The sequence below is a fragment of the Pelodiscus sinensis genome, chromosome 5 (assembly GCF_049634645.1).
Source record: "Pelodiscus sinensis isolate JC-2024 chromosome 5, ASM4963464v1, whole genome shotgun sequence".
NCBI classification, from domain to species: Eukaryota; Metazoa; Chordata; order Testudines; family Trionychidae; genus Pelodiscus; species Pelodiscus sinensis.
The window spans coordinates 75,197,229-75,221,843 of NC_134715.1; the positions used below are offsets into that span (position 1 = coordinate 75,197,229).

Consider the following 24,615-nt stretch of genomic DNA (forward strand, 5'->3'; position numbering starts at 1 on the left):
TAAATCCCTTGGACTCAGCCAGTCATCCCTTCCCAGCTAGATTTAATAAACCATGAAGGGCAGGGATTGAGTGAGCACATGGTCGGTTGCATGCTTCCAAGCACCTTGTCCACATCCTCAATCTGCAATAGCTGACATTGTTCCAAAGAAGTATCTTTAATGCAGTATATCCACCCTAACACCATCTTGTCTCCCATTATTTGTTGCATCATGTCTGAAATAAGTTAGTGTAAGCTCTTTGGAACAGACTTTCTCTTTGAAATGCCCAACAGTCTTGGGCTGTTCAAATAATGCTACTTGTAAAATCCATTTGTCTGGCCTTGCAACTAGTACTTCCATGATCTTCATTTCTCAGTAATATAGCTGCCTGGCACATAAGAGCAGCCCTGTAGTAAATGGTGTTTGAAACCAGAAGGAAGGAACAAAAATTGGAAAGACAGACGTTTCCATGTTCAGTTTACAGGCAGTGATTGAACAGAGGGAGGAGGCTTGTGAGAGAGGGAAGAGAGGATTTAAAAAAATGAGAAGTCCTTTAACAATAACACAAGCAGTAATTAAAGTTAGTAGCTTGTTTTCTTAAAACTGTAATGTATTTAAAGATATTTTCTGAGGTTATCGACATGTACAACTATATTTCAAAATAACCTCTAATAGCACCCAACATAATAGCCTTTTTATAATTCCGCTGCTTCTGAGTTTCCTCTGGAAAGCTCAAAGGTCATATCATTTGCTTTATGGCTGTAGAATGATCCCTGTACAGGGAATAGTTATCAGACATTCCTAACATTCCATGTGTCTAATATTTAGGTTTTACCCGCCACTGCAGAGCCTACTGCTGTGTGAAAGAAAACTGCATTTGAAAACTGTAATGGCACCAACAAGCAGCATTAAAACCCTTTCAAAATTCTCTGCATCTAATATGGTGCTGTTCAGTGGTGTACACTGCAGTAGTTCATTCTTTTATATTATAGCAGACCTGTGTGAAAAGCTGAAAATACTACTTTGCAACTTGTTTTTTTTACATTTAGTTACTTGATATTTCAACATTATGAGCTGATGGGATCAGGTGCCAGAAAATATAGCTGCATTCATCAGGGCCTTTTCTCTAGGGATGAAGATTAAACTAGATTTGTTTTAGGTTTATGACACAGGCAAACATTTGCCAGCATTCAGTTGAACTTAGCCCTGTTGTCCTGTAAGGTTTGGATCTCTTCCTTAGCAAAAGCATTCTTCGCCCTCTGGGTCTCTTTTAGTTATCCCGCCCTTCTCCTGAGCACCTGTGTGACAGAAAAGAGAATGGATGCTGGGCTAAGGTTAACTCATCTGTAACTGGAGACTGGGCAAGGCCCTTCAACAGTATCACAATTATGACACAAGCCAGTGTTTCTCAACCAGTGGTACGAGTACCCGTAGGGGTACTCGAGAGAAGTCTGGGGGTATGTCAACACAACTGAAATTTGGAGAAAACTGAATTTTTCTTTTAAGTTTTACAGTGTTTTATTATTTTTGTACTTTTTACACTCAAATTTCTTTGCCCGCCTGCCTACGATTAAGTTGTATAAGCAAATGTGTTGCAATGGTAGAAAAAATTTGTGTGTGTCTGAAAACTGTGAAGTACTGCGGGTACTTCTAATTTTTTTTTAAAGGGGTATAAAAAAAGGTTGAGAAACACTGACACTAGCAATATAGTTTTAATTAATGTTAATGGAAGCCTTTTAAGAGGCATAAATTAAGTGAACTGCAAAGCAAACATTTTGTTCCTCTTTCTAGGAGAAATAGATTGTCGTGTGTTGTCATAACTCTTTTTATCTTCCTCCCTCCCTCCCCTTGTCCTTGAAATATTAATTTTTTGCATCATATTAATTCCTCACTTCTCTGCATTTTGTGGAGGAGACTCTCAAGATCTTTAGAGGACTGAAGAATTGTATTTATATGTTTCTCCCTTCTTGCACTACAGAAGTTAGGGCAGGGTGGGACAGAGAAAAGGGAAATATATTGGTAGAGGAAAAAGTCATTTTTAAAAATATTTTTGACAGTTACATTTGAGTCTGAACACCACAAAAAACAACCTTCTTACTGAAGTAGTCTTTCCTAGTGTAAGACAATTGGCTTCCTTGTGATAGCAGCTTTGACTGCTCTGAGTTAGGTGAGGTAACGGGGTAGTGTTCTCTCTAATTGTTTCCACTGCTGAGTGGAATGAATTTTCTTATGTGCACCAGTGGGAAGGGAATGAGGACTTTGGAGTGCAGGAGAGTGCTCAGGGCCAGGAAGGATCACAAGGTAGGGCAGAAGGTTGGTGCTTAGGCTTACTTGGGTGGCTCCTTGCTGGGGATAGCTAAGAGGAGACCTTCCCCCACATGCCATTCATGGCAGTCCTGAGCCTCTGTTCAGGGCTTAATGGGAAGCTGTGTGGCTGCGCCCCTGCACAGCTTTGGGGAGACTTGAGGAAAATACCGTGTACAGACCCTGTGCATGTGTGTCTTAATTTGCATTATCTTTGTTGTTGTAGCTTCTGTTAAAAACCGTGTTTACTAAGATCTACTCCACCACCTGCTCTACATTTCATTGTCTATACTTGGGGAATATTAATATTCTCCTCTCTAATTCTATAGAGGGGAGGCATTCATTCTCCCATTATTTTTCCTCAATGACAAGACTTCTCCAACAGTACTACTTGCTTAGTGTGTGCTACCATTAAATGAATGGAGGCCATAACTTTCTGTTGGGATAACATACGTGAAACTGAAACATGTTTATTGTTTTTAATGGACAAAATTCTTTCTTCCATAAATTACGTGGTGAGATGTACCTAACTGAATGATGACGGTAATAGGAAAGGCTAGTACTTATGGGTCCCTATTGAGATTAGCGCCCCCATGGTGCTGGGTTCTGTACAGATGCAGCAAAGAGATGTTCTCTTCTTGCTTCAAAAACGAGTTTTGAGTTAAGTGATTTTTGGAAAGAATATTTCCTGTAATAAGGCTGAAAAGAGCATTGTCAATTTGATTCTACCAGTTAAATCCTGTTCAAAACTGACTCAAGCAGACCATTTATTGAAAAGCATTTGGGAGAAGGAGACATAATTTGCACATACAGAAAATGAACGTTGTAATATACCACTTTCCTGTAAGGCAGTCAGTTCTATTGCCAGTTCTGACTGCTCAGGAATGTGTACAATCTGGTACAATGTGTACCGTTCTATATAGGTCAGCACTATGCAATAATACAGTGACACTGCCATTTCATGTGGCAATACTGAGATTCCATGTCTGAACAGGGCCCTCTAGATGAGAACTGAAGACCTCAATTCATCAGCCCACCCCATTCAGCGCAGTACTTAATTGGAGCCTAAATCCCTGTGAGTATACACCATAGAGTAAAAAACTAACAGACCAGATAAATAATCCTTCTTTCTTCTCCTTCCATTTTAATATCCTATCACATAGCCTGTCCCAAGTCTGTAAATGCTCCTTCCCTAAATACCATTTATCAAACCTAGTTTAGAAAAGATAGAATAAAACTTAACAACCTTTTGGTTTGCTTGCTTCTGTTCCCTGACATTTTTAGTTGTTGTTAACAACAGCAGTTGTTGTACTCTAAGCTGAGGTTAAAACTTTTCAACTGGAGAAAAAAAAATTTTCACCCTTCAATCACATTTTTGAAAATGAGATTGAACATAGTCATGTTAGGGGTGTTAGTGTGTAGTCATTTACATGATTAACTGATAAGACTGGGCTCATTGGTTTAATCCAAATCTATATCTGAGGCAGCAAGAGGGGGCAGGTGGGAGCTGGTACATGCGGGAAACTGGCTTTCAAGACTAGTCCCTGCACATATACTGGCTCTCGTGGAGTCGTTCTCCTCTCTGCCCCCCCCCCCCCCCCCCCCCCGCCGTTGCTGCTGCTTCTATATTAGAGGCAGCAGCGTGGGGTGACAGGTGGGAGCTGATATGCATGGGCAGTTGGTTTTTAAGCTGGCTCTCCGTGCATGCTGGCTCCCGTGGAGCCGCCTGCCCCCTTCTGTCCATTGCCTCCCACTGAGCACCAGCCCCCATGAAGCCACTTGCCCCCTGCATAGCTGTCTCTTATAGAGAAACAGCAGCACAGCTCCACACTAGTCCCCCTCTTCTCCCCCTGTCATCCCTCGGCTTGCCTGCTCCTCCTTCACCCGCCACTGGCTGGAGCCTCTTCTCTGGCCCCAGCCCAACCCTCCATCTCTGCCGGCAGGTTAATGCATGTGGGGACCTGGTCCCAAACTGGAGGGTGTGGGGGAAGATGCGGTACAAGCTTCCCCCCCTCCTCCTAGACTCAGGCTCAGCTGTGCACCAGGTTCGGGGCCCTGCTGCACAGCGGCAGGGTGTTTGTGCAAATTTTGCCTTTGCCCCTGGGTGTGTAACACCTTCACTATGCCTCTAGAGGGTGAGGGATGAGAAGGCAGGAGATGATGTTCTCGGGGAGCCAGCCCTTGCGTGTAAACAAATTCAGTAGTTACGCGTTTACAAAAATAAACGTTTGCTAACCTCCCTAAGTCATGTCCTGTTTATACTAGACTTGAAACTATTTTTAATATAGATGAAAGGAGATGTCATTGAAAACCATTATCAACAGCTGTTCAGTTTGCTAGTATAGACAATGCTCAAGAAACTTGGTTTCATTAAGGCTTTATCTACGCTGCCAGTTGAGGGACTGTTTTTATCATTCATGGGTGCTTTAATGCCGTCTCTCCAAAAGACAGAAGTTTTGCTTCAGCAAGTGGCAATGAAAACAACTCCTGCCAACAATGTGAATCCTGCTTGCAGGGGGTGGAAGTATTTTTGTCTGGAGAAGTGCTGAAAAGCAGCATTTACACTGCCCAACTTAGTGGCACAGCCATATCTGCACTTAAAAGTTTAAAGAGTAGCCACAAAAGCTGAAACTGAAAATGTGGCCACAGCAGGAGTGCTGAGGGAGAGATCTCCCAGTGCTCTATGTAAACCACCTCCGGGAGGTGGATGGGGGGGAATAGCTAACAGCTCTGGGGGCATAACTCCCAGCACTATCACCTGGATCACACTGGTGCTTTACAGCACTGAAACTTGCTGCGCTGTGAGTAGCCCTGAGCCACAAAATTACAGTGCTGTCAAGTGCCAATGTCAACTTAGACATAGGCTAAATCTCAGGAACCCTTTGAATGCTTGCCTTGTTCAGCAACTCTGGATTCCACTGCAGTTACAATTGAGGGTCCTACTCTCTTGTCCCTTATTATGGGCAACAATCTGTGTATTGCTGCATTGCACTTCACCAAAAAACCTGAAACGTATTTACTTCAAGTTCCCAGACTTTCATAAGCAGCCTTGGCATTAAAAAGGCTAGACCATAGAAAGCAATTAAAAGAGCAGAAATAATCCAGAATGTCAGATTTTTAGAAAACTTCCCAACCCAAACTCAATTAGCTAGAGTTTCAATCTGTTTATTAAACGTTTCTAACAACTTAGTTCATAGAACCATAGAGCTGGAAAAGACCTCAGAAGGTCATCAAGTCCAGCTCCCTGCTCTAGCCAGGACCAATCCCAACTAAATCAACCCAGCCAGGGCTTTGTGAAGCAGAGACTTAAAAATCTCTAGGTATGGAGACTCCACTACTTCCCTAGGTAACCCATTCCAGTGCTTCACCACTCTCCTAGTAAAATAGTTTTTCCTTATATCCAACCTGAACCTCTCCCACCGCAACTTGAGACCATTGTTCCTTGTTCTGCCGTCTGTCACTACTGAGAACAGCCTCTCTCCATCCTCTTTGGAACCTCCCTTCAGGAAGTTGAAGGTTGCTATCAAATCCCCCCTCACTCTTCTCTTCTGCATACTAAACAGACCCAACTCCCTCAGCCTCTCCTCGTAGGGCATATGCTCCAGCCCCCTAATCATTTTGGTTGCCCTCTGTTGGACCCTCTCCAGTGCGTCCGCATCCTTTTTGTAGTGGGGGGCCCAGAACTGGACACAATACTCCAGATGTGGTCTCACAAGAGCCGAATAAAGGGGAATAATCACATCTCTAGATCTGCTGGCAATGCTCCTCCTAATGCTCCTCCTTCTTGGCTACAAGGGCACACTGTTGACTCCATATCCAGCTTCTCATCCACTGTAACCCCCAGGTCCTTTTCTGCAGAACTACTACTTAGCTGGTTGGTCCCTAGCCTGTAACAATGCTTGTGATTCTTCCGTCCCAATTGCAGGACTCTGCACTTGTCCTTATTGAACCTCATCAGATTTCTTGTGGCCCAATCCTCCAATTTGTCTAAGTCACTTTGGACCCTATCTCTGCCCTCGAGTGTAACTACCTCTCCCCCTAGCTTAGTGTCATCTGCAAAGTTGCTGAGGGTGCAATCCATCCCGTCATCCAGGTCATTAATAAAGATATTGAACAAAACCGGTCCTAGAACCGAACCTTGGGGCACTCCGCTAGAAACCGACCGCCATCCTGACATCGAGCCGTTGATAACTATCCCCTGGGCCCGACCATCTAGCCAGCTTTCTATCCATCTTACCGTCCATTTATCCAATCCACATTTCCTTAACTTGCTGGCAAGAATATTGTGGGAGACTGTATCAAAAGCCTTGCTAAAATCAGGGTAAATCACATCCACTGACTTTCCCATGTCTACAGAGCCAGTTACCTCATCATAGAAGCTAAGTTCATGCTTATACCATTAGGATATGCTCCAAAACTTGTAAGAAAACAAAACTATATAAATGTAGCCAGGAGGTTTTTATTAATAGAACTAATAAACCACCTTCAATTAAAATGTGCATTTCTCTTTAATATTTGTCCTATATACAGTTGTTTTCCAGTATTGAGGTCCAGCTGAGATTTCAGAAAGACACTTGATACTACAATATTTGCAGTGCTATTTCCTATGCATGAACATCAATACTACAGTTGTTTGATTTTGTTCCCAAATGATGGCATCTTCAAGCCTCAACAGACATGCCCACAAGCAGATCTACGTGAACAATACAGGTTGCGCCTCTCAAATCCAGGATTCTCTTGGACCAACATCACCACAGATGTTCCCGGATGAGAGAGATCTGGGGTTGGAGGGTCAGCAGCTGGGAGCCTGGTGCAGCCTTGCAAATCTGTTAGCAGGGGAGCCGCAGCAGCCTGGGGGCATGATCAGTACTGTCTGCCGCACTGCAGTAGTGATAGAAATGTAGCCGTGTTAGTCTGGGGTAGTCTTTAAAGTGCTACATTGTCCTGCACTGCAGTAGGGTTGGGATCACAGAAGGTCAAGAGAGAAGTGTGGCCGGGCCAACTCAGTGGGGCTGCAGCGTAATTAGAACTGCCTGCCGCCCAGCTGTGGGGCTGGGAGGGGAAGCCAGCCATGGCAGCCCAGCAGAATCAGGGTCCACATGTTGCCTGGCTAGCTGGCAGCAGAGCCAAGCCTGGGGCTAGCCTGCAGACAGCCCAGCTGGGAGCTGGCAGCAGCGAGAGGCAGCAGCCTGAGGGTCTAATATCAGGGGACTTCCTGTTGTCTGGCAAATTCCCTCACCCAGGACTGGTCAGGTCCCGAGGGTGCCAGACAAGAGAGGTCCAACCTGTGTAATTAATTACCAGTGATTCTAGGCAGCAGCAACATAATTTGAGAATTTTCACATTTTAAAAAATGTGAGTGGTATTTAATTTAATCTACTCATAGTAACTTTACGTTAGCCAGGCTAAAATAACTGGCAGACCAGTTTTAAAATTAAAAGCAGACAAACAAAAAAGTTTCCTATTACATTAGGGCAGTGTTTCAATGTATGCTGCAAAATTACTAGTGCCGTCGATTATTTCCAGGTAACTCACGCATTTAACTTTAAAAAAAATTAATTGCAATAAAAAACTTTAATCACAGTTTTAATCATACTGTTAAAAATAGAATATCAATTGAAATTTAAATATTTTGGATGTTTTTCTATATTTTCAAATATATTTCAATTAAAACACAGAATACAAAGTATATAGTGCTCCCTGTACATTATTTTTATTACAAATATTTGCAACATCTGTAAAAATGATAAACTACAGTATTTTATCAATTTGCCTCATACAAGTACTATAGCATAGTCTCTTTATTGTGAAAGTGCAAATTATAAATGTAGACTTTGTTATTATTATTATAACTGTTTTGTTTTTGAGAATAATATAAAACATTAGAGTGTACAAGTCCACTCAGTCCTACTTCTTGTTCAGGCTATAGCTTAGAATTTTTTTAACATTTATGGGAGAATAGGGGCTGCACCTGCTGCTCACTATTCTCGCCTATCTCCCGTCTCAGGATGTTTTTGCTTCGCTGAAAGAGCTTGTTGATGCTGATGACATAATGACATTCTATCGCCTGGCAGGAACATTCTGTTGTCCATCAGGAATTTTTTTTTTTTAACCTATATTGAGAGATAATGCTACCCGCTTCTTCTTGACGGTGTCGCCTGAAAGCGCAGGTAGCATTCACATGGCATTTTTGTAGCTAGCATTGGAAGGTATTTACAAGCCAGAAATGCTAATTACTCATATTCCTTTCATGCTTTGGCAACCATTCCAGAGGACATGCATACATGTTGATGATGCTCATTTAAAAAAAATTCATTTGACAAAACTCAAAGAAGGTACCAATGTGAGAGAGCTATGCACTTTACCCAAGGTTTAAGAATCTGACATGCCTTCCAGAAACTTCCAGAGGGAGGAGGAGTTGGACATTCTTTCAGAAACCTTAAAAGAGCAAACAATCTGATGTGAAAACTACAGAGTCCAAACCACTAGAAAAGAAAATTAACCTTCTGATGGTGTTATCTGGCTCAGATGAAAATGAACATGGTACACACAACTTTGGACCATTATCGTCCAGAACCCTTTGCCAGCATGGATGCATGTCCTCTGGAATGGTGGTAGAAGCCTGAAGGAACACATGAATCCTCTGTGCCTCTGCCTCTGTTTGTCTGGAGGTGGGTGACAGGGGAGAGATCACGTGAGGATTACCTGTTGTGATCCCTCCCTCTGGGGCACCTGGCATTGGCCACTGTCAGCAGACAGAATACTGGGCTTGATGGACCATTGATCTGACCCAGTGTGGTTGTTCTTATGAATCCTTAGCACTCCTGGCATGTAAATATCTTGTGACCCAAGCTACAATAGTGTCATGTGAATACCTGTTCTCATTTCCAAGTGACACTGTAAACAAGAACGGGCAGCATTTTCTCCTGCAAAAGTAACCAATTGTTTGTCTGATCAATTGGTAGAACAGGAAGCAGGACTGAGTTGGCTTATAGTTTCTAAAGTTTTACATTTGTTTTATTTTTGTGCATAATTTTACATTTGTAAATTCAACCTTTGTGGGGGGAAAAAAGATTGCACTGCAGTACTTCGAGTGGGGGAATTGAAAAGTGCTATTTCTTTTTAATTTTTTTTACAGTGAAGATATTTGTAATAATAATAAATATAAAATGAGACCATACATTTTCTATTGCATTATAATTGAAATCCAATATATTTGAAAATGTAGAAAACATTCATCAATATTTAAATGGCATTTTTATTGTTTAACAGTGACGATTAATTTTTAAATCTCTTGGCAGCCCTAAAAAGGCGGATGTAAATTTAATAAAGGTGGTCTTAGGATCAAGATAAGCAACCTACCCTGCCACATCTAGAGCCACTGCAGGAATAGCACAGGGTTCACCAACAAACTATTCTTGGCTTGTTCTTCTCTGAGGGCTTGTCTACACTGCAGGGCTAAACTTGAAATAAGTTATACAACTTGAGCTATGTCAATTGCATAGCTTAAGTTGAAATAGCTTATTTCGAATTTGGGTGTGTCTACACAGCACTTATTTTGAAATAGAGCACTCTTCCTCCTGTAACCTCATTGTATGAGGAGTAAGGAAACTCGAAGTCGAAGTAAGAAGCCTGTTATTTCAAATTTATTTTTAAATAATGGGCTTACTGTGTAGACATGCAATACATTATTTCAGAATAACTGATGTTATTCTGAAATAAGGCTGTTGTGTAGACATGCCCTGACTGTGGAGCTCCTGCCTTCCAAGTGACCCTTCCAAAAGGATATGCCTATCCTTTCTTAGTTGTATGCAGTGGGTAAGCAATCTACCTTTGCATAAAATGCAGTAAGAATAGTGCTATGGCTTTAAGAGGTTCCTTTTTAAAGCTCTGCCTGCAGCTGTGAGAAGGTTTCACAGTGTTTAAACATTGTAGTTGCTGGCCATTCTGCCAGGGAAAGCCAGGATAAGAAAGGCTTTTCTGGAGAAGGAAATAATGCCAAGGACCAGTGGATTTATAGAACCAGGTGGGTGAAAGAATGTGAATGAATAGTTTGGGGTGTGGGTGCAAATTCTGTCATCCTCTGGGGCAAGGCAGGTGATAAATATTGCTCTGTCACTTTTTTTTTAATTCCAAATTGGAATATGAAAAATTGTTGTAAACATGTTCAGATGGACTGAACAGGTGAGATTTTTGCATATAAGCTGAGATGATGCGCATACGCTAGAAACGGTAACCAAAGAAGGTCAGTGTGATGGGAGAATCACCTTTTCTAATCCTGACCCATGTCATGGAAATAAAGTTTTCTCTCTCCCGACCCTCCTGCATCTTACATATTTTATTGCATAGTGTCAGGAGCAAACACACTCAGATAAATATGGATCCAATGAAGTTGCTGAATCCCATTTTTTGGAAGGGAATCTGGCAGAGAGCTGGAAATGGTGGTTGTAGTGCTGCCAAATTTATTAAAACTGTAACTTTTGAGAACTAAGTAAGTGATTAAAGCTCATGAAGATCCAGCCCAATAGAGTACTAATGAAGCATATAGTACTTCTTCCTTTCCTTCTTTTAATAATATCCTTTTGCCTGATACAGTTACTGAAAGCTTACTTTGTGTTGGCCTAGTTCCTGTTTCAGGTAGTGAGTTTATGAATACAAGAGTCTTTTCTTTTGAGTATTTGACACCTGTCTGGCTCTTTATAGGTTCCTATGATATGAGGTAACAATATAATCTGGGGCTAAAGAACAAGAAATTCCACACGGTGTTTACATTTCATATGTACACATTTTTGCTAATCAATTCTGTAAATGACCAACATTTCCTTTCTTTTTAATTTTTATATTATGACCTTTAGTTCAAAAGACATGGCTACTATAAGCAGAGAGCAGCAATTTACAGAACTTAGCAAGAAGAAGAATATCTGTTAATTTCATGCTTTGTATTTATTTTGTTCTGTAAAATCAACAGAAGGCAAACCTTTACAAAAACACCCTTCTTGGACTAGTAGGCATGCTATTTCTCTGGCCTGCTTGCACTATTGACCATACTGTTCTCTGAGTTCCTAACTGTAGTAATAATTAGGACGAAGGAAAGAATTTAACATTTTAGATCTCTCATGTGCAAAACAAGAGGATAAAATGGTTGAAGCTGATTGTACATTTCTAGTCACGGTATTTGTCATAATTAAAGGTATTTCAGATTGTTATGGGGAAACACCAGGAGGCAGAACAAAAATGTATTAGCATTGTATTGTCATTGTAAAGTCTTTTGTATGTCATAGAAACCTTTCCTTTGACCTCATTATGCACCACTGTAAGGAAGTGCATAGTCAAGTGAGTCAGAGTCCAGTTAGGTGGTCCTGTGACCTTATTCTGTCACTGAATTGTTGCAGTTATGTTCTAATAAACGCTCATTCTGTGAAGTTTAAGTGATAACATATGCAAGCTTTGCCTTGTTAATTGCTGTAGCGTGGAGTAAAGAGATGTTCATTTCTCAGAACGCTTGGATATCGATGTACAAAGATAGGAGCAAGATTTGCATTGTAGGACAAAATAGTGAAATACTTTATGGAAAGCTAAAGCTATACAGTGACCTCTCACTTTTTAAAAATGAAATGGAAATTTAATTTGTGCAGTACATTTAAAGCTGGCACTTAATGTGCAGCAGGGGTTAGGAATTTGTTTTTGGTGAACTTTTTGGGGGAAGAGTTGTACTGGGATTAAAAAGGCAGATGAATGTGTGGTTGTAGAAGGCATTACACAGAGAGATGGTCTACAGAGAGAAGGGAAGGGGACTAAGGATGGAATCTTGTGAAACCCCCACAAAAAGTTTAAGAGGATTTAGGGGATTCCTGTGAAGAACATAGTAGAGTGAGGAGAACCTGAAGAAGGTAGTCTTGGAAGACAAGGGAGAACAAGATTTTAAGAAGAGCATGATCGACTGTCAGAGGTGTCTTTATCCTCCTTGACCCATCAAGATGGAGTACTGATTCAGCCTGTAACAAGCATGATTTCTGTTGAGTGTAAGGGGTACAAGCCAGATGGGAAGGAATCTGGATGGGACAAGAGGAGAAGAACTGCAGACAGCAATTGTAAACAATGTATTTAATGATCTGAGAGATGAACGGGATATAGAGCAGTAATTGCAGAAGCACTTGGGTCTAGGAATGATCTTTTAAGATGAAAGCAAGTTTATATTGAGAGGAACTAGAGGAAAATAGTTAAAGGTTGGAAAGGAAAATAAAGGCAAGTGGGAGAAGGGCAGACAAGAAACGTCCTCCCTGGTTACAGGTGCAGAAGAAAATTGTTGGAGAGAACTGCAATACAAGATGATAGTGGTTGGGGGAAAGCTGTTCTATTTTGTGAAATTTCTCTTGAAATAAATAGGTAAGCGAGTGTGCAGAGAGAGAAATGGATGTGGAAGGACATCTGAGGTGTGGCAGTAAAGTGGGTGAGAGATTTAGTGAAGTTGGAGAAGTAAAGTTGTTTAGTTAGGATGATGGCAGTACTGAAAGGAGTACAAATTTATGATTAGCACAAGAAGTGGGTCATGTAGATGAGCAAGGGCTGAGGATTGGCATGGTCGACCATGCAATTGGAGAAAAGGGCAAAAGAATCAAGCATAGAGGAGAGGGAAGAAGAATCAGTAATCATATTGATGGAAGAGAGTTAGGTGAAGATTGAGAGTGAATGAGATGCAATCAGTGATGGTCAACAAAGTTATGGGAAGGTTGAGTACTAGGGCATGAGGCAGTATGTGATGGGTGACATGGAAGGAGACCAGGTGATAGCTGGAGAGAGAACAGACATCTTGGAGTTATCGTGGATAGTTCTCTGAAAACGTCCATGCAGTGTACAGCGGCAGTCAAAAAAGCAAATAGGATGCTAGGAATTATTAAAAAAGGGATAGAAAATAAGACGAAGAATATCTTACTGCCCCTATATAAAACTATAGTATGCCCACATCTTGAATACTGCGTACAGATGTGGTCTCTTCACCTCGAAAAAGATACTTTGGCATTAGAAAAGGTTCAGAAAAGAGCAACTAAAATGATTAGGGATTTGGAACGGGTTCCATATGAGGAAAGGCTAAAGAGACTGGGACTTTTCAATTTAGAAAAGAGGAGGCTGGGGGGGGAGAGGGCGATATGATAGAGGTATATAAAATCATGAGTGATGTGGAAAGGGTGAATAAAGAAAAGCTTGTTCCCATAATATAAGAACTGGAGGACACCAAATGAAATGAATGGGTAGCAGGTTTAAAATTAATAAAAGAAAGTTCTTCACACAGCACACAGTCAACCTGTGGAACTTCTTGTCTGAGGAGGCTGTGAAGGCTAGGACTAACAGAGTTTAAAAAAGAGCTAGATAAATTCATGGAGGTTAGGTCCATAAAAAGCTATTAGTCAGGGGATAAGGAATGGTGCCCCTGGCCTCTGTTTGTCAAAGGCTGGAGAAGAATGGCCGAAGACAAATTGCTTGATCGTTGTCTTTGGTCCACCCCCTCTGGGGCACCTGGTACTGGCCTCTGTCAGCAGACAGGATACTGGGCTAGATGGACTTTTGGTCTGACCCAGTATGGCCATGCTTATGTTCTTATGTAGATCAGAGAATGAGCAGTACTCGGTGAAAACAAAGTCAGATAAATAGCTCTTTTGGCAAGTGGGAGGAGTTATTAGCGGAGGTTTTGGGAAAAATTGATTAAATTAAACTGTAATAAGTCACCAGGACCAGATGGTATTCACCTAAGAGTTTTGAGGGAACTCAGATATGAAATTGCACTGTGGTATATAACCTGTCATTACATTAGCTTGTGTACCTGTTGACTGGAGGAAAGCTAATATGCCCATTTTAAAAATAGGCTCTAAAGGTAATCCTGGCACTTACAGGCTAGTTAAGCCTATCTTCAGAACCAGGCAAATTGGTTGAAACTATACCGAGGAACAGAATTAACAGACACCTAAATAAACACGATTTGTTGAGAAAGTGTCAAAATGTTGTTTTGTAAAAGGAAATCCTGTCTCAGCAATCTATTGGAATTCTTTGAGGGGAGTCAACAGACATGGACAAGGATAATTCAGTGAACATAGTGTACTTAGACTTTCAAACAGCATTTGATAAGCCCCTGCCCATAGGCTTTTAAGCAAAGTAAATAGTCATGGTATATGATAGAAGGTTCTCTCATGTATCAATAACTGGTTAAAAGATAGGACACAAAGGGTAGGAATAACTGGAATAATAGGAATGCATTTTTCACAATGCAGAGAAGTAAATATTGTTGTCTCCTATTGGTCAGTATTGGGACCAGTACTATTCGGAATATTCATAAATGATCTGGAAATAGGTGTGAACAGTGAAATGACAAAATTTGCAGACAATACAAAATTACTCAAGATAGTGAAGTTCATGGCATACTTAAAAACGTTACAAAAGGATCTCACAAAACTGGGTAACTGGGCAACAAAATGGCAGATGATATTGTGGTAATCTTCAAAGATGCCTTCTATAATGAGATAACTGGCTCTGTAGTTATGGGAAAGCGGTGAACAATGACATACCTTGACTTCAGCAAAGCATTTGATACAGTCTCCCACAGTGTTCTTGCCAGCACGTTAAAGAAATATGTATTGGATTGATGGATTATACGGTGTATAGAAAGCTGGCTAGATCATCAGGCTCAACAGGTAGAGCTCAACAGTGCCATGTCAAGTTGGCAGTTGGTATCAAATGAAGTGCTCAGGGGTCTGTCCTGGGGCCGGTTTTGTTCAATATCTTCATTAATGATCTAAATGAAGGGATGGACTGCATCCCCAGTAAGTTCTTGGATGACACTAAACTGGAGGGAGAGGTGGATATCGTGGATGGTAGGGATAGGATCTGGAGTGATCTAGATAAATTGGAGGATTGGGCCAAAAGAAGTCTGCTGAGGTTCAACAAGGACAAGTGCAGAGTCCTGCACTTAGAACAGCAGAATTCCAAGCACTGTTACAGGCTGGGAAACAACTGCAGAAAAGGACCTGGGGATTACAATGGATGCGAAGCTGGATGTCAGTCCAAAGTGTGCCCTGGTTGGCAAGAAGGCTAATGACACATTGGGCTGCATTAATAGGAGCATTACCAGCAGATTGAAGGAAGTGATTATTCCCCTCTATTCAGCATGGGTGAGACCACATCTGGAGTTTTGAGTTTAGTTTTGGGCCCATCAATACAGAAAGAATTTGGACAAATGGAGAAAGTACAGTGGAGGGCAATGAAAATCATTAGTGGGCTAAGGCCCATGACTTATTAGGAGAGCTTGATGGAGCTGGGCTTATTTAGTCTTCAGAAGAGAAGAATGAGGAGGAATTTGATCACAGTCTTCAACTATCTGACGGGGTATTCCAAGGTACCAGGCTGTTCTCGGTGGTGGCACATGCAGAACAAGAAGCAATGGGCTCAAGTTGCAGTGGGGGAGGTCTAGATTGGACATTAAGAAAAACTATTTTATAGGAGCAGGTGAAGCACTCGAACAGGTTATTTATAGAGGTGGTGGAATCTCCATCCTTAGAGACTTTTAAGGCCATACTTGACTGAGCCCTAACTGGGACAATCTAGTTGGGATTGGTCCTGCTTTGAGCAGGGGATTGGACTAAATAACCTCCTGAGTTCTCTTCCAACTCTAATCTTTTATATTTCTATGATAAAGGTACTGTAATGCATATTTTAAAACATGGTTCTTAATTATACTTACAAAATGATGCGGGCCTAAAATAGCTGTTGCCACTCAAAGATTTCTTTGAGTCATTGTGGATGGTTCTCTAAAAAGAGCTGTTCAATGAGCAGCAGCAGCCCAAAAAAGCTAACAATGTTAGGAATCAGTATAAAAGAGATACCTAATAAGTTAGAAAATATCACAGTGCTCTGTATAAATCCATTGTACGCCCACATCTTCAGATCTGATTGCTCCATCTCAAAAAAGATATATTGGAATTGAAAAAGGTACAGAGAAGGGCAATTAAAATGATCAGGGATGTGGAACAACTTCCATAAGAGGGAAGATTTAAAAGACTGGCACTTATCCCCCCCCTTAATCATCTCTTTTCCAGGGTGAAATGATAGAGGTCTGTAAAATCTCGGCTGGTGTAGAGAACGCAAATAAGCAAGTGTTATTTACTCCTTCACATAATATAAGTACTAGGAGTCACCCAATGAAATTAAGAGGCAGCATGTTTAAAACAAACACAAGGAAGTACTTCTTTACACAATGCATGGTCAACCTGTCAAACTGTTTGCCAGAGGATGTTATGAATGGCAAAACTATAACAAGGTTAAAAAAAGAACTAAATAAATTCACAGAGGATAGATCCATCAATGGCTTTTAGCCATCATGGTCAGGGATGCAACTTCTTGAATGTCCCTAGCTTCCGTTCAGTAGAAGCTGGGTGTGGACAGTGGGATGGTTCACTTGCTGATTGTCTATTCTGTGCATTCCATCTGGCATCCTTGGCATTGGTGACTGTGTGAAGACAGGATACAGGACTAGATGGATCATTGGTCTGATCCTCTATGGCTGTTCTTATGGGAGAGTTGAACCAGGGCTGTAGGTGTGTTTAAAATTCAGTTCCTATAATGCTTATAATGTTTAAGGGGTTTTTTGTGGACCATATGTTTCAAAACCAAGCCTATGCTCTAGTTAGCAGAATCTAACTTCACAAGATATTTGTCTTCCTAAAATGATTTTCAGTTACAAATGAACAACAAAAAGTTTTCCCCAAAATAAAACATTCTAAATTTCATAGCCCTATAATACCCCCTCCATCCCTAAAATCCAAACAAACTTTCTTTGGTTTCAATTGTGAGGGGGGGAAAAAAGATGAGGAGAAAATGGGAAGGTGAGGGCTTTTTTGTGATAAACGTGGTGTGTATTAAATCTTTAACTTTTACTACTTCACCTTTAATACAGTATACTCTTCACTAAAAGGGAGTTGGACTAAGATGAAAATGGTCAACACAGTTGTGGAATTCTGCTATTGTATACCATTATCTTCTTTCCTCAAGGTCTTCTTATGGTGCAATCTCCAGTCCTATTGCTAGGTAGGCAGCAGGGTTGCCAACCCACAGAAATTTCATTTACGTGCAAAATGGGAAAAATTTACAGACACACACACATTTTTTTACAGATGCTAACTCAGTAGGATAATGTAGATGATAACATCACATGGATCACGTGATTCACGTTACGCCACCTTAACCATTGAGCTAAATAAACAACTAAAACATCCAATTTCTGCTGCTCTGCAGTAAAATGGCTGAAGCGGCACAGAAGAAATTTAATTGCTATAGAATAATTGCTGGTTTTTGAAATTTTATTGCACTTTTACGAAATTTACGGACACTTACATTTTTTTACAGACTTTACGGACATGTCCAATTTTGGCTAATTTTTTACGGACTGTCCATAAATGTACTGACGGTTGGCAACCCTGGTAGACAGTAAATCCCCAAATCATTTTATTTTATTTTTTTTCTTAAAATGTCAGTATTCTATATAGCTTCTGGTCTTTCAGCTAGAAAGTCAGTACTCCTTTTGTTCCAAAAGAAGTAAAAGTATAATAGTGGAAGCCTTTATTCAACTTTAGCTATAAAAGACAATAATATCTCTTTCTGATAGTGTAACCTATTATGTAATGTAACCTTATTATGCTTATGGTCTGTTTCATTGTGCCTTACTAGAAATAGTAGTTCCTATAAACCCTGCCATCAGTCATTTAAAAAAAAAATTATTGCCTCCCCTCAAAACACTACATGCAGGCATGGGCATGTGCGCGCACGCACTCCTTCCCTCCTTCCCCCCACACAAAATACAATTCATACAAAGAGAATTCACATTGGGGTTGTCTTTCTCCTTTCACAAACACCATGCAAGAATTTTCCTAGGCAAACTTTCAGAGTTGCAGTTTAGTTCTTAATGATTATTGTTCTTTAGTCATTAAGTAAAAAAATTTAGTCATTTATGGGTCATATTGATTGTGATAACAATTGAATTCTTTAAGTATTTATGTGGATTGAAGCTTGGAAGGAGAAAAATGAGGGATGCAAAAACATAATCCATGCACAGAAAAAAAGGAAGTCAGTGGTGAGTAAGGAAAGTGAATGTGAAGATATAAGGCTCTCAAAGTAATCTTGCAGGGGCTTTGATGGTGTGATGGCATCCAACAGAGTTCCTCAGGACTTGGATCTAGCAAGTCTGCTGCCTCTTGAGAAGAGTATTTTTCACATTATGGTCTTGTTTGTGGTAACACTTTTTTTGCCTCTTAGTGGATGCCGCTTCACTGATGCATTCAGGACACGTTTTTGTTCTTACTACTGTGACCTGAAACTAGGGATGTAAAATCCTGTTTAATTGGTTAACCGGTTTAAATGTGATCTTTAATTGGTTAACTGATTAAAGGGAGGAGCAGCCGGGGAGGGCTGCTCTAGCCAGGAACAGCCCTGCCCCTACCTGCAATATGTCCAAACAGTCCATGGTGGGCCCCGCAGCGCTGGAGCAGCCCCCTGACCATGATGGCTGGGGAATGGCTTCAGCCCCCACTGGTTAACTGGAACAGATAAGCATCACCCATTAAGGTTAACTTTTCATATCCCTCCATGAAACCCTAGGATTTGAGAGAGTAAAAATGTTATGCTCTCCCTGTCCTAGTATTTAAGCAGCTGTTAGCACCAATTCAGCTGTCAGTAATAAAGAATTTGAAAAAACAAACACTGGTGTAGACTTTATTTGGGCTTGATTAGATTTGCACTAAATTCAGTAGTTACTGGATCAGGCCCCTCTGAAGTAGATAAATTCTATTTCTTCTCTGAGCTAGGGAGAGGTTGCGCATTGGTTCAGTAAAATCATTAGTGAAGACATGCTCTTTTTAATGTCTGGTATAATCACCTTACTTAGATTGCTAATACACACACAATTAACAGACTTTAGTCTTCTTCAGTAAGAAGTCTATCTTGGTGTAGTCTTACTTCATGCTGCTGCTCATGCTTCCAAGGATAACATCCATCAGAATAGGATTACAGTACATGTATGGTACATCATGTGAAATTATTTTCTGTTCTCTGAATTTTCTGGGTTGTCATTGGGGAGGGAGAATGATTTTATTATTTAAAACAGAGGACTGGTACTTTGGAATCAATCTAAACTTGAGTTTACATATCAGGATATCCCTGGAAAGTCATCCAAGAACTTGAGGTTATTTTTCCATGTCACTTGGAAACTTTTCTTCCTTTCCTCCTTCTAGCCCTCTACAGAAATCCTGAGCTTCTAATTATGAACAATAGGATAGGTCCAGAATTTTTCAAGAAAAGTCCTGTTGCATTAATTATATTACTCTATTTTGTTTATAGGTTAACAAAGCCTTTGTCATTTGCGGATTGTGTTGGGGATGAACTACCATGGGGATGGGAGGCTGCATATGACCCTCAGATTGGTGTCTACTATATCGATCACGTCAACAGTAAGTGACTTGTTTGTTTTTATTGATTATATAGGCAGGCTTTCTTCTCCTAAGGAGGTATAGGGATGGGGAAGGATTTATGAGACATGTAAATAATAGAAAGTCTGTCAGTGCCTTGCTCAAAAAAAAACAGGTCCCTTCCCCCAAAAATGCAAACATGCTTTTCTATGAATATGTTGTTTTTTTGGGGGGTTTTTTGAGAGAGAGAGAATGTAAAACTGGCTCAAAGCTATTCAAATGGCTCAGTCTTTTAGGAACTGCTGTGGAAGAAGTTTACTGCTCCGTAGTGTACAGTAAGTAAAAAAAGCTTAGTATCCTTAAATAAGCATCTGCTATAGGACTCAAATAATTGCCAGTCAGAGGCATAATGTAGGACATTTTTGGGTCTTTTGAATATTCAGTAATTCAGAGTAACAGGAAGCAATCATAAAACATAGATTTCAATCTAGTGGCAGGCAGATAGAACCACTGAAGATGAGCTGGCATTGAGTAGGAATGTTTACTTGACTTAATTTCTGAATGAGGGCTGGCAAACAGTTCTAAGAACAGCATTCTTTTAGTGTGACTTCACTGGCCGCGGTAGGCTTAACCACATGTTGGTACAGGTTGAACCTCTCTAAATCATGAATCTGTGGTCTGGCAACGACCACAGATGTTCCAGGACCAGAGAGTCCTAGTGAAAGGCTGGGAGCCCTGCAGTGGAGCTGGAGCCTAGTAGTGGGGCTGGCAGCTTGGCATTTGGGCTGCCACTTGGTGGCGAATCCAGGAGATCAGCAGCTGTTGCTCAGCAGTAGAAGTGGTGGGGCTGGAGACCAGTGGTGGGGCTACCACCTGGCAGCACACCTGCATGCAGAGGGGCCGGCAGCAGGGGGAGAGCCACTTGGGTGTGCAGTAGCGGGGGGCCAGAAATGACCTCCCCTGGTCCGGCACCCTCAGGACCTGAGCAGTCCCAAATCAGGTTGTTTGCTGAACCAGGGGAGGTCCACTCCCAGTCCTGGCTGCTGGGATCCATTTGCTGCCACACCAACCTTGCTGCTATGCTCCCCACCATACCGGCCTCGGTTGAAGTCCCAGGTATTGGCCTGGGAGCGGCTTCTGGGTGCTGGACCTGCTGCCACCAGCTGGGGCTTCGCTCCTGACCTTGGCTGGACTTCCTGCTTGCATCTGGGCTCTCTGGTTGGATCACGGATGTTGCCAGACCAGAGAGTGCTGGATTTCAGAGGTTCAACCTGTAGTTACCTTTACCTCTTCCATTTTCAGAGTTGCATTATGTTCTGTATTGGACTCTGAGGGCTCGTCTACACTGGCTCCTTTTCCGGAAGGGGCATGTTAATTTCAGCCATCGTAGTAGGGAAATGCGCGGGGGATTTAAATATCCCCCGCGGCATTTAAATAAAAATGTCCGCCGCTTTTTTCCGGCTTTTAGAAAAGCCGGAAAAGAGCGTCTACACTGGCCCTGATCCTCCGGAAAAAGCGCCCTTTTCCGGAGGCTCTTATTCCTACTTCAAAGATTTTATTTAAATCTTCTATTCTTCAAAGTAGGAATAAGAGCCTCCGGAAAAACTTCAAAGTAGGAATAAGAGCCTCCGGAAAAGGGCGCTTTTTCCGGAGGATCGGGGCCAGTGTAGACGCTCTTTTCCGGCTTTTCTAAAAGCCGGAAAAAAGCGGCGGACATTTTTATTTAAATGCCGCGGGGGATATTTAAATCCCCCGCGCATTTCCCTACTACGATGGCTGAAATTAACATGCCCCTTCCGGAAAAGGGGCCAGTGTAGACGTAGCCTGAAAGTTTAAGGCTCTAACGTATGTTAAATTTGTATAGGTAAATATTTTCCCATAAGTATTTTTGTCTTCTATTCTTTTCCATTCCTAGTTATTAAATACTGAATGAAGTCTTTAGCTGTTTTCCCTAAAAGTGTCTGTAGCATCAAAAATGTGTGTATTGTGCCACTTAAAATGTCTTGTGTGTAAGACTACACTCAGGAGATGATCGATGCTGCTGCAGTTGATCTTCCAGGGTTCGAATTAGTGGATCTCATAAAGACCCACTAATTTGAACTGACAGGGTGTTCCCATCGGTGCCAGTAGTCCTGCTCCTCATGAGGAGTAAGGGAAGTCGACAGGAGTGTGTGCTCCCGTCAACCTCCCGCTGCGTGGACAGCGCTAAAATGCGATACTTAGCTACGTAGATACTTCGCTATGTAGTTAACATAGCTGGAGTTGCATATCTTAAGTTGACTTTTTCCTCTTTAGTTTAGACCAGGCCTAACTGAATAAAAGCGAGCATTTGTCTTATTTTGGTTTACATATTTCTAAATTAATAAAATTTAAGAAGAGTAGGGTACTATTTATACTAAATATGCTCTTTAGAAACATGGAAGGGAAAAAATAGGCTTCTAAATCTATAGAGCAATGCTGTGGTCTATGCTATAAGACTTTTGGCTTTGATTGTTTGTGTAGTTTAAAAAATCAGAATACAGAATTGTTAATGATTTAAAAAACAACAGTGCAACTGAATCTGAAATATGCTGAGTGAATGCAAAATGTTCTTACTACAAATCAAATTATACAGCCCAGCATACTGACTTGTGATGCCTATCAGTGATTTCAGTTTGAATGCTGACGTGTTTACAAGCTTGGATTTTAGAAAATTAGAGATTTTGAGTGCTTTGGGTTTCTGGGGGCCCAATTTTCAAAAAGTTTGAATACAACCTCTCTGAAAATCATGCCCCTTTCAGGTGTTCAAGTTAGACACCAACTAACAATTGAAGCTTTCAGAATTACTAGTCACTTTTTAAAAATCTTGAACTTTTTTTTAAGTTATATATTCTGTTTCTATGCATGGATAGGTGTCATTTTGGCCATAAGTGCTACTTTGCACTTCCATGGGAATGTAGATGTGCATAATTTCTCTCTAAAATGGTCACCAAAAGAATTCCTGAGACATGGATATAACCTCTTGCCAATTTTTACAGTTTGTAGAAGAATTGTGTGTTCTTCAGGTGGGTACAAGCTTGTGCATTCCTGTTACTGGAACAGAATAGAAGCATTTGTTTAGCTAACCTCCCTTTTTGTAAGTGTACTTGAATGATAGAAATGGAATGCACAGTGCTGTAACTTCTGAAGGACAGAAAGCACAGAGTTGTAGCTTCTGGGTGGTTGCCCCAGGGTGTGGGCTGTCCAGAAGCCAGCAGTAGAGAGACTAGTCCCATTCTGTCTCGTCAGTTCTGGATGTTGTTTGAGAGAGGAGGGGCAGGGGCTTGAGGGAACAGGAGGAATTGGGGTGGAGTTAGGGCAGGAAATTGGGGGAAGGAGTGCAGTGGGGTTGAAAGGGGGTTGTCCTGTCCCTGCACTACCCTAGCGACGGCCCTGGGAATGCAGATAGGTTTGTTGGGCTTTTGTTTAGTTAAACTTGTTTTTTACCAATTGTTTGAGAGAGAGAGATCTGACATGGATAGCCCTGTTTGTATTAATCCATGTTGCCTTGTAGCAATTTCAATGAAATTTATCAACTTTATCTTATTTTGGAGAGCAGTAGAAGTTAGCTATGTGGCGTGTATGATTTGTGTTCTGAAGAGAGCATTCTTTGTCTGAGTTGCTGGGAGGTAAACAGCCTGTGATAAGGGTCAGAGGCAGGTCATTTGTCTAACATGCCAAATGTTGCGATTATAGCTTTATTTCACCTGACTGGAATGAATACATTTCTCTGATGCTGTTGAAATAAACAACGGTTCAGGGTGGTTAATAGCAAAAAGTTTCACTGTTTTTCTGAAAAGGAGTGTTTGCTACATTATTGGCAGCATGATAAACTATACTGCCCAGAGTAGAATTCTTGAATCTGTCTTAGAATGCGGAAAGATCTTTGCTATTGTAGTTTATCTTCTGTTCTTTCATCCGTACTGGTCATGATCTTGCCTTCCTTCTCTGTGTCATAGGATAAAAAGAAAAAAATACATTTTATGTGGGAGGAGGGGAGGGAGGAAAGGCATCAGTCATGGACTAGTTGGGAATACAATTGGTCTCTGGCTAGAAGGTGTAATAAATGGGGGGATAAGGGCTCACCAATAACAATGCCATGGGGCCGTGTCTTGATAAAATTCCACAGGGACTGAAGAAAGTCACTGGGATTCCTACCAAGCTGCTTTCTGTGAATTTTGTTTTGAAGTTCCACTTTAACCATTGGCCTCTGAGTAGAAGGTGCCTGTTAGCTGTGAATCCCCCAGCAGCTGAGAAAGAAGGAGCAATCTCTTTTATTCTGTCCTCAGTCTTGCTTCCTTGATTCTGCAGGCAGGAGGCAGTTGTCCACTGTTCTACTACCCATGCACCTTTTGGATTTTTTTTCTTGCATCATCCTGCTCTTCTAGCTGCTCGCAACTTTCCCTCAAATAAATTAATTTAACATTATTCTAGTCAGTTATTCATCTGCCCCCAGAGATCTCAGTAACAGTAGTAAAACTGTCTAGTCTCATTAAATTTCCCAAACAGCAATAAGAAAACGTGAGCACCTGTCAATGTCTAGACAATGGAACGGTGTGTTTGCTAACCCAGAAGACCATATTGTATTAGTCTGACTAATGATGGTTTCCTTAATAGCCAAAAAGGATGGCGAAATTTAGGATGAGATTTTCAAAAGAACTCAGGACTGTCCTGAGTCTGCTCCCGGTGATGTCAGTAGTAAAACTCTCACTGATTTTTCAGTGGAAACAGTGCTAGGTCAGTGTTGAACTTAAAAAAAAAATCACAGGATATTCAGTTTAAATGTTACAAAAATTAGACTATTGTCTGTCATGCTCCAAACATCTACTTTATGGGAAGCATTGGAAAGTAGGAAATACTCCATACTTTT

At 41.1% G+C, this 24,615-nt stretch overlaps 1 protein-coding gene across 1 annotated transcript in view; it reads left to right on the forward strand.

Annotated features, from left to right (window-relative positions):
• Positions 1-24,615, forward strand: part of WWC2 (WW and C2 domain containing 2) — a 181,954-nt gene that overhangs the window by 43,615 nt on the left and 113,724 nt on the right. The window contains exon 2 of the mRNA XM_006130157.2: positions 19,660-19,769. Within this exon, the coding sequence (XP_006130219.2) occupies positions 19,660-19,769 (110 nt within the window). The remainder of the gene's footprint in view (positions 1-19,659; positions 19,770-24,615) is intronic.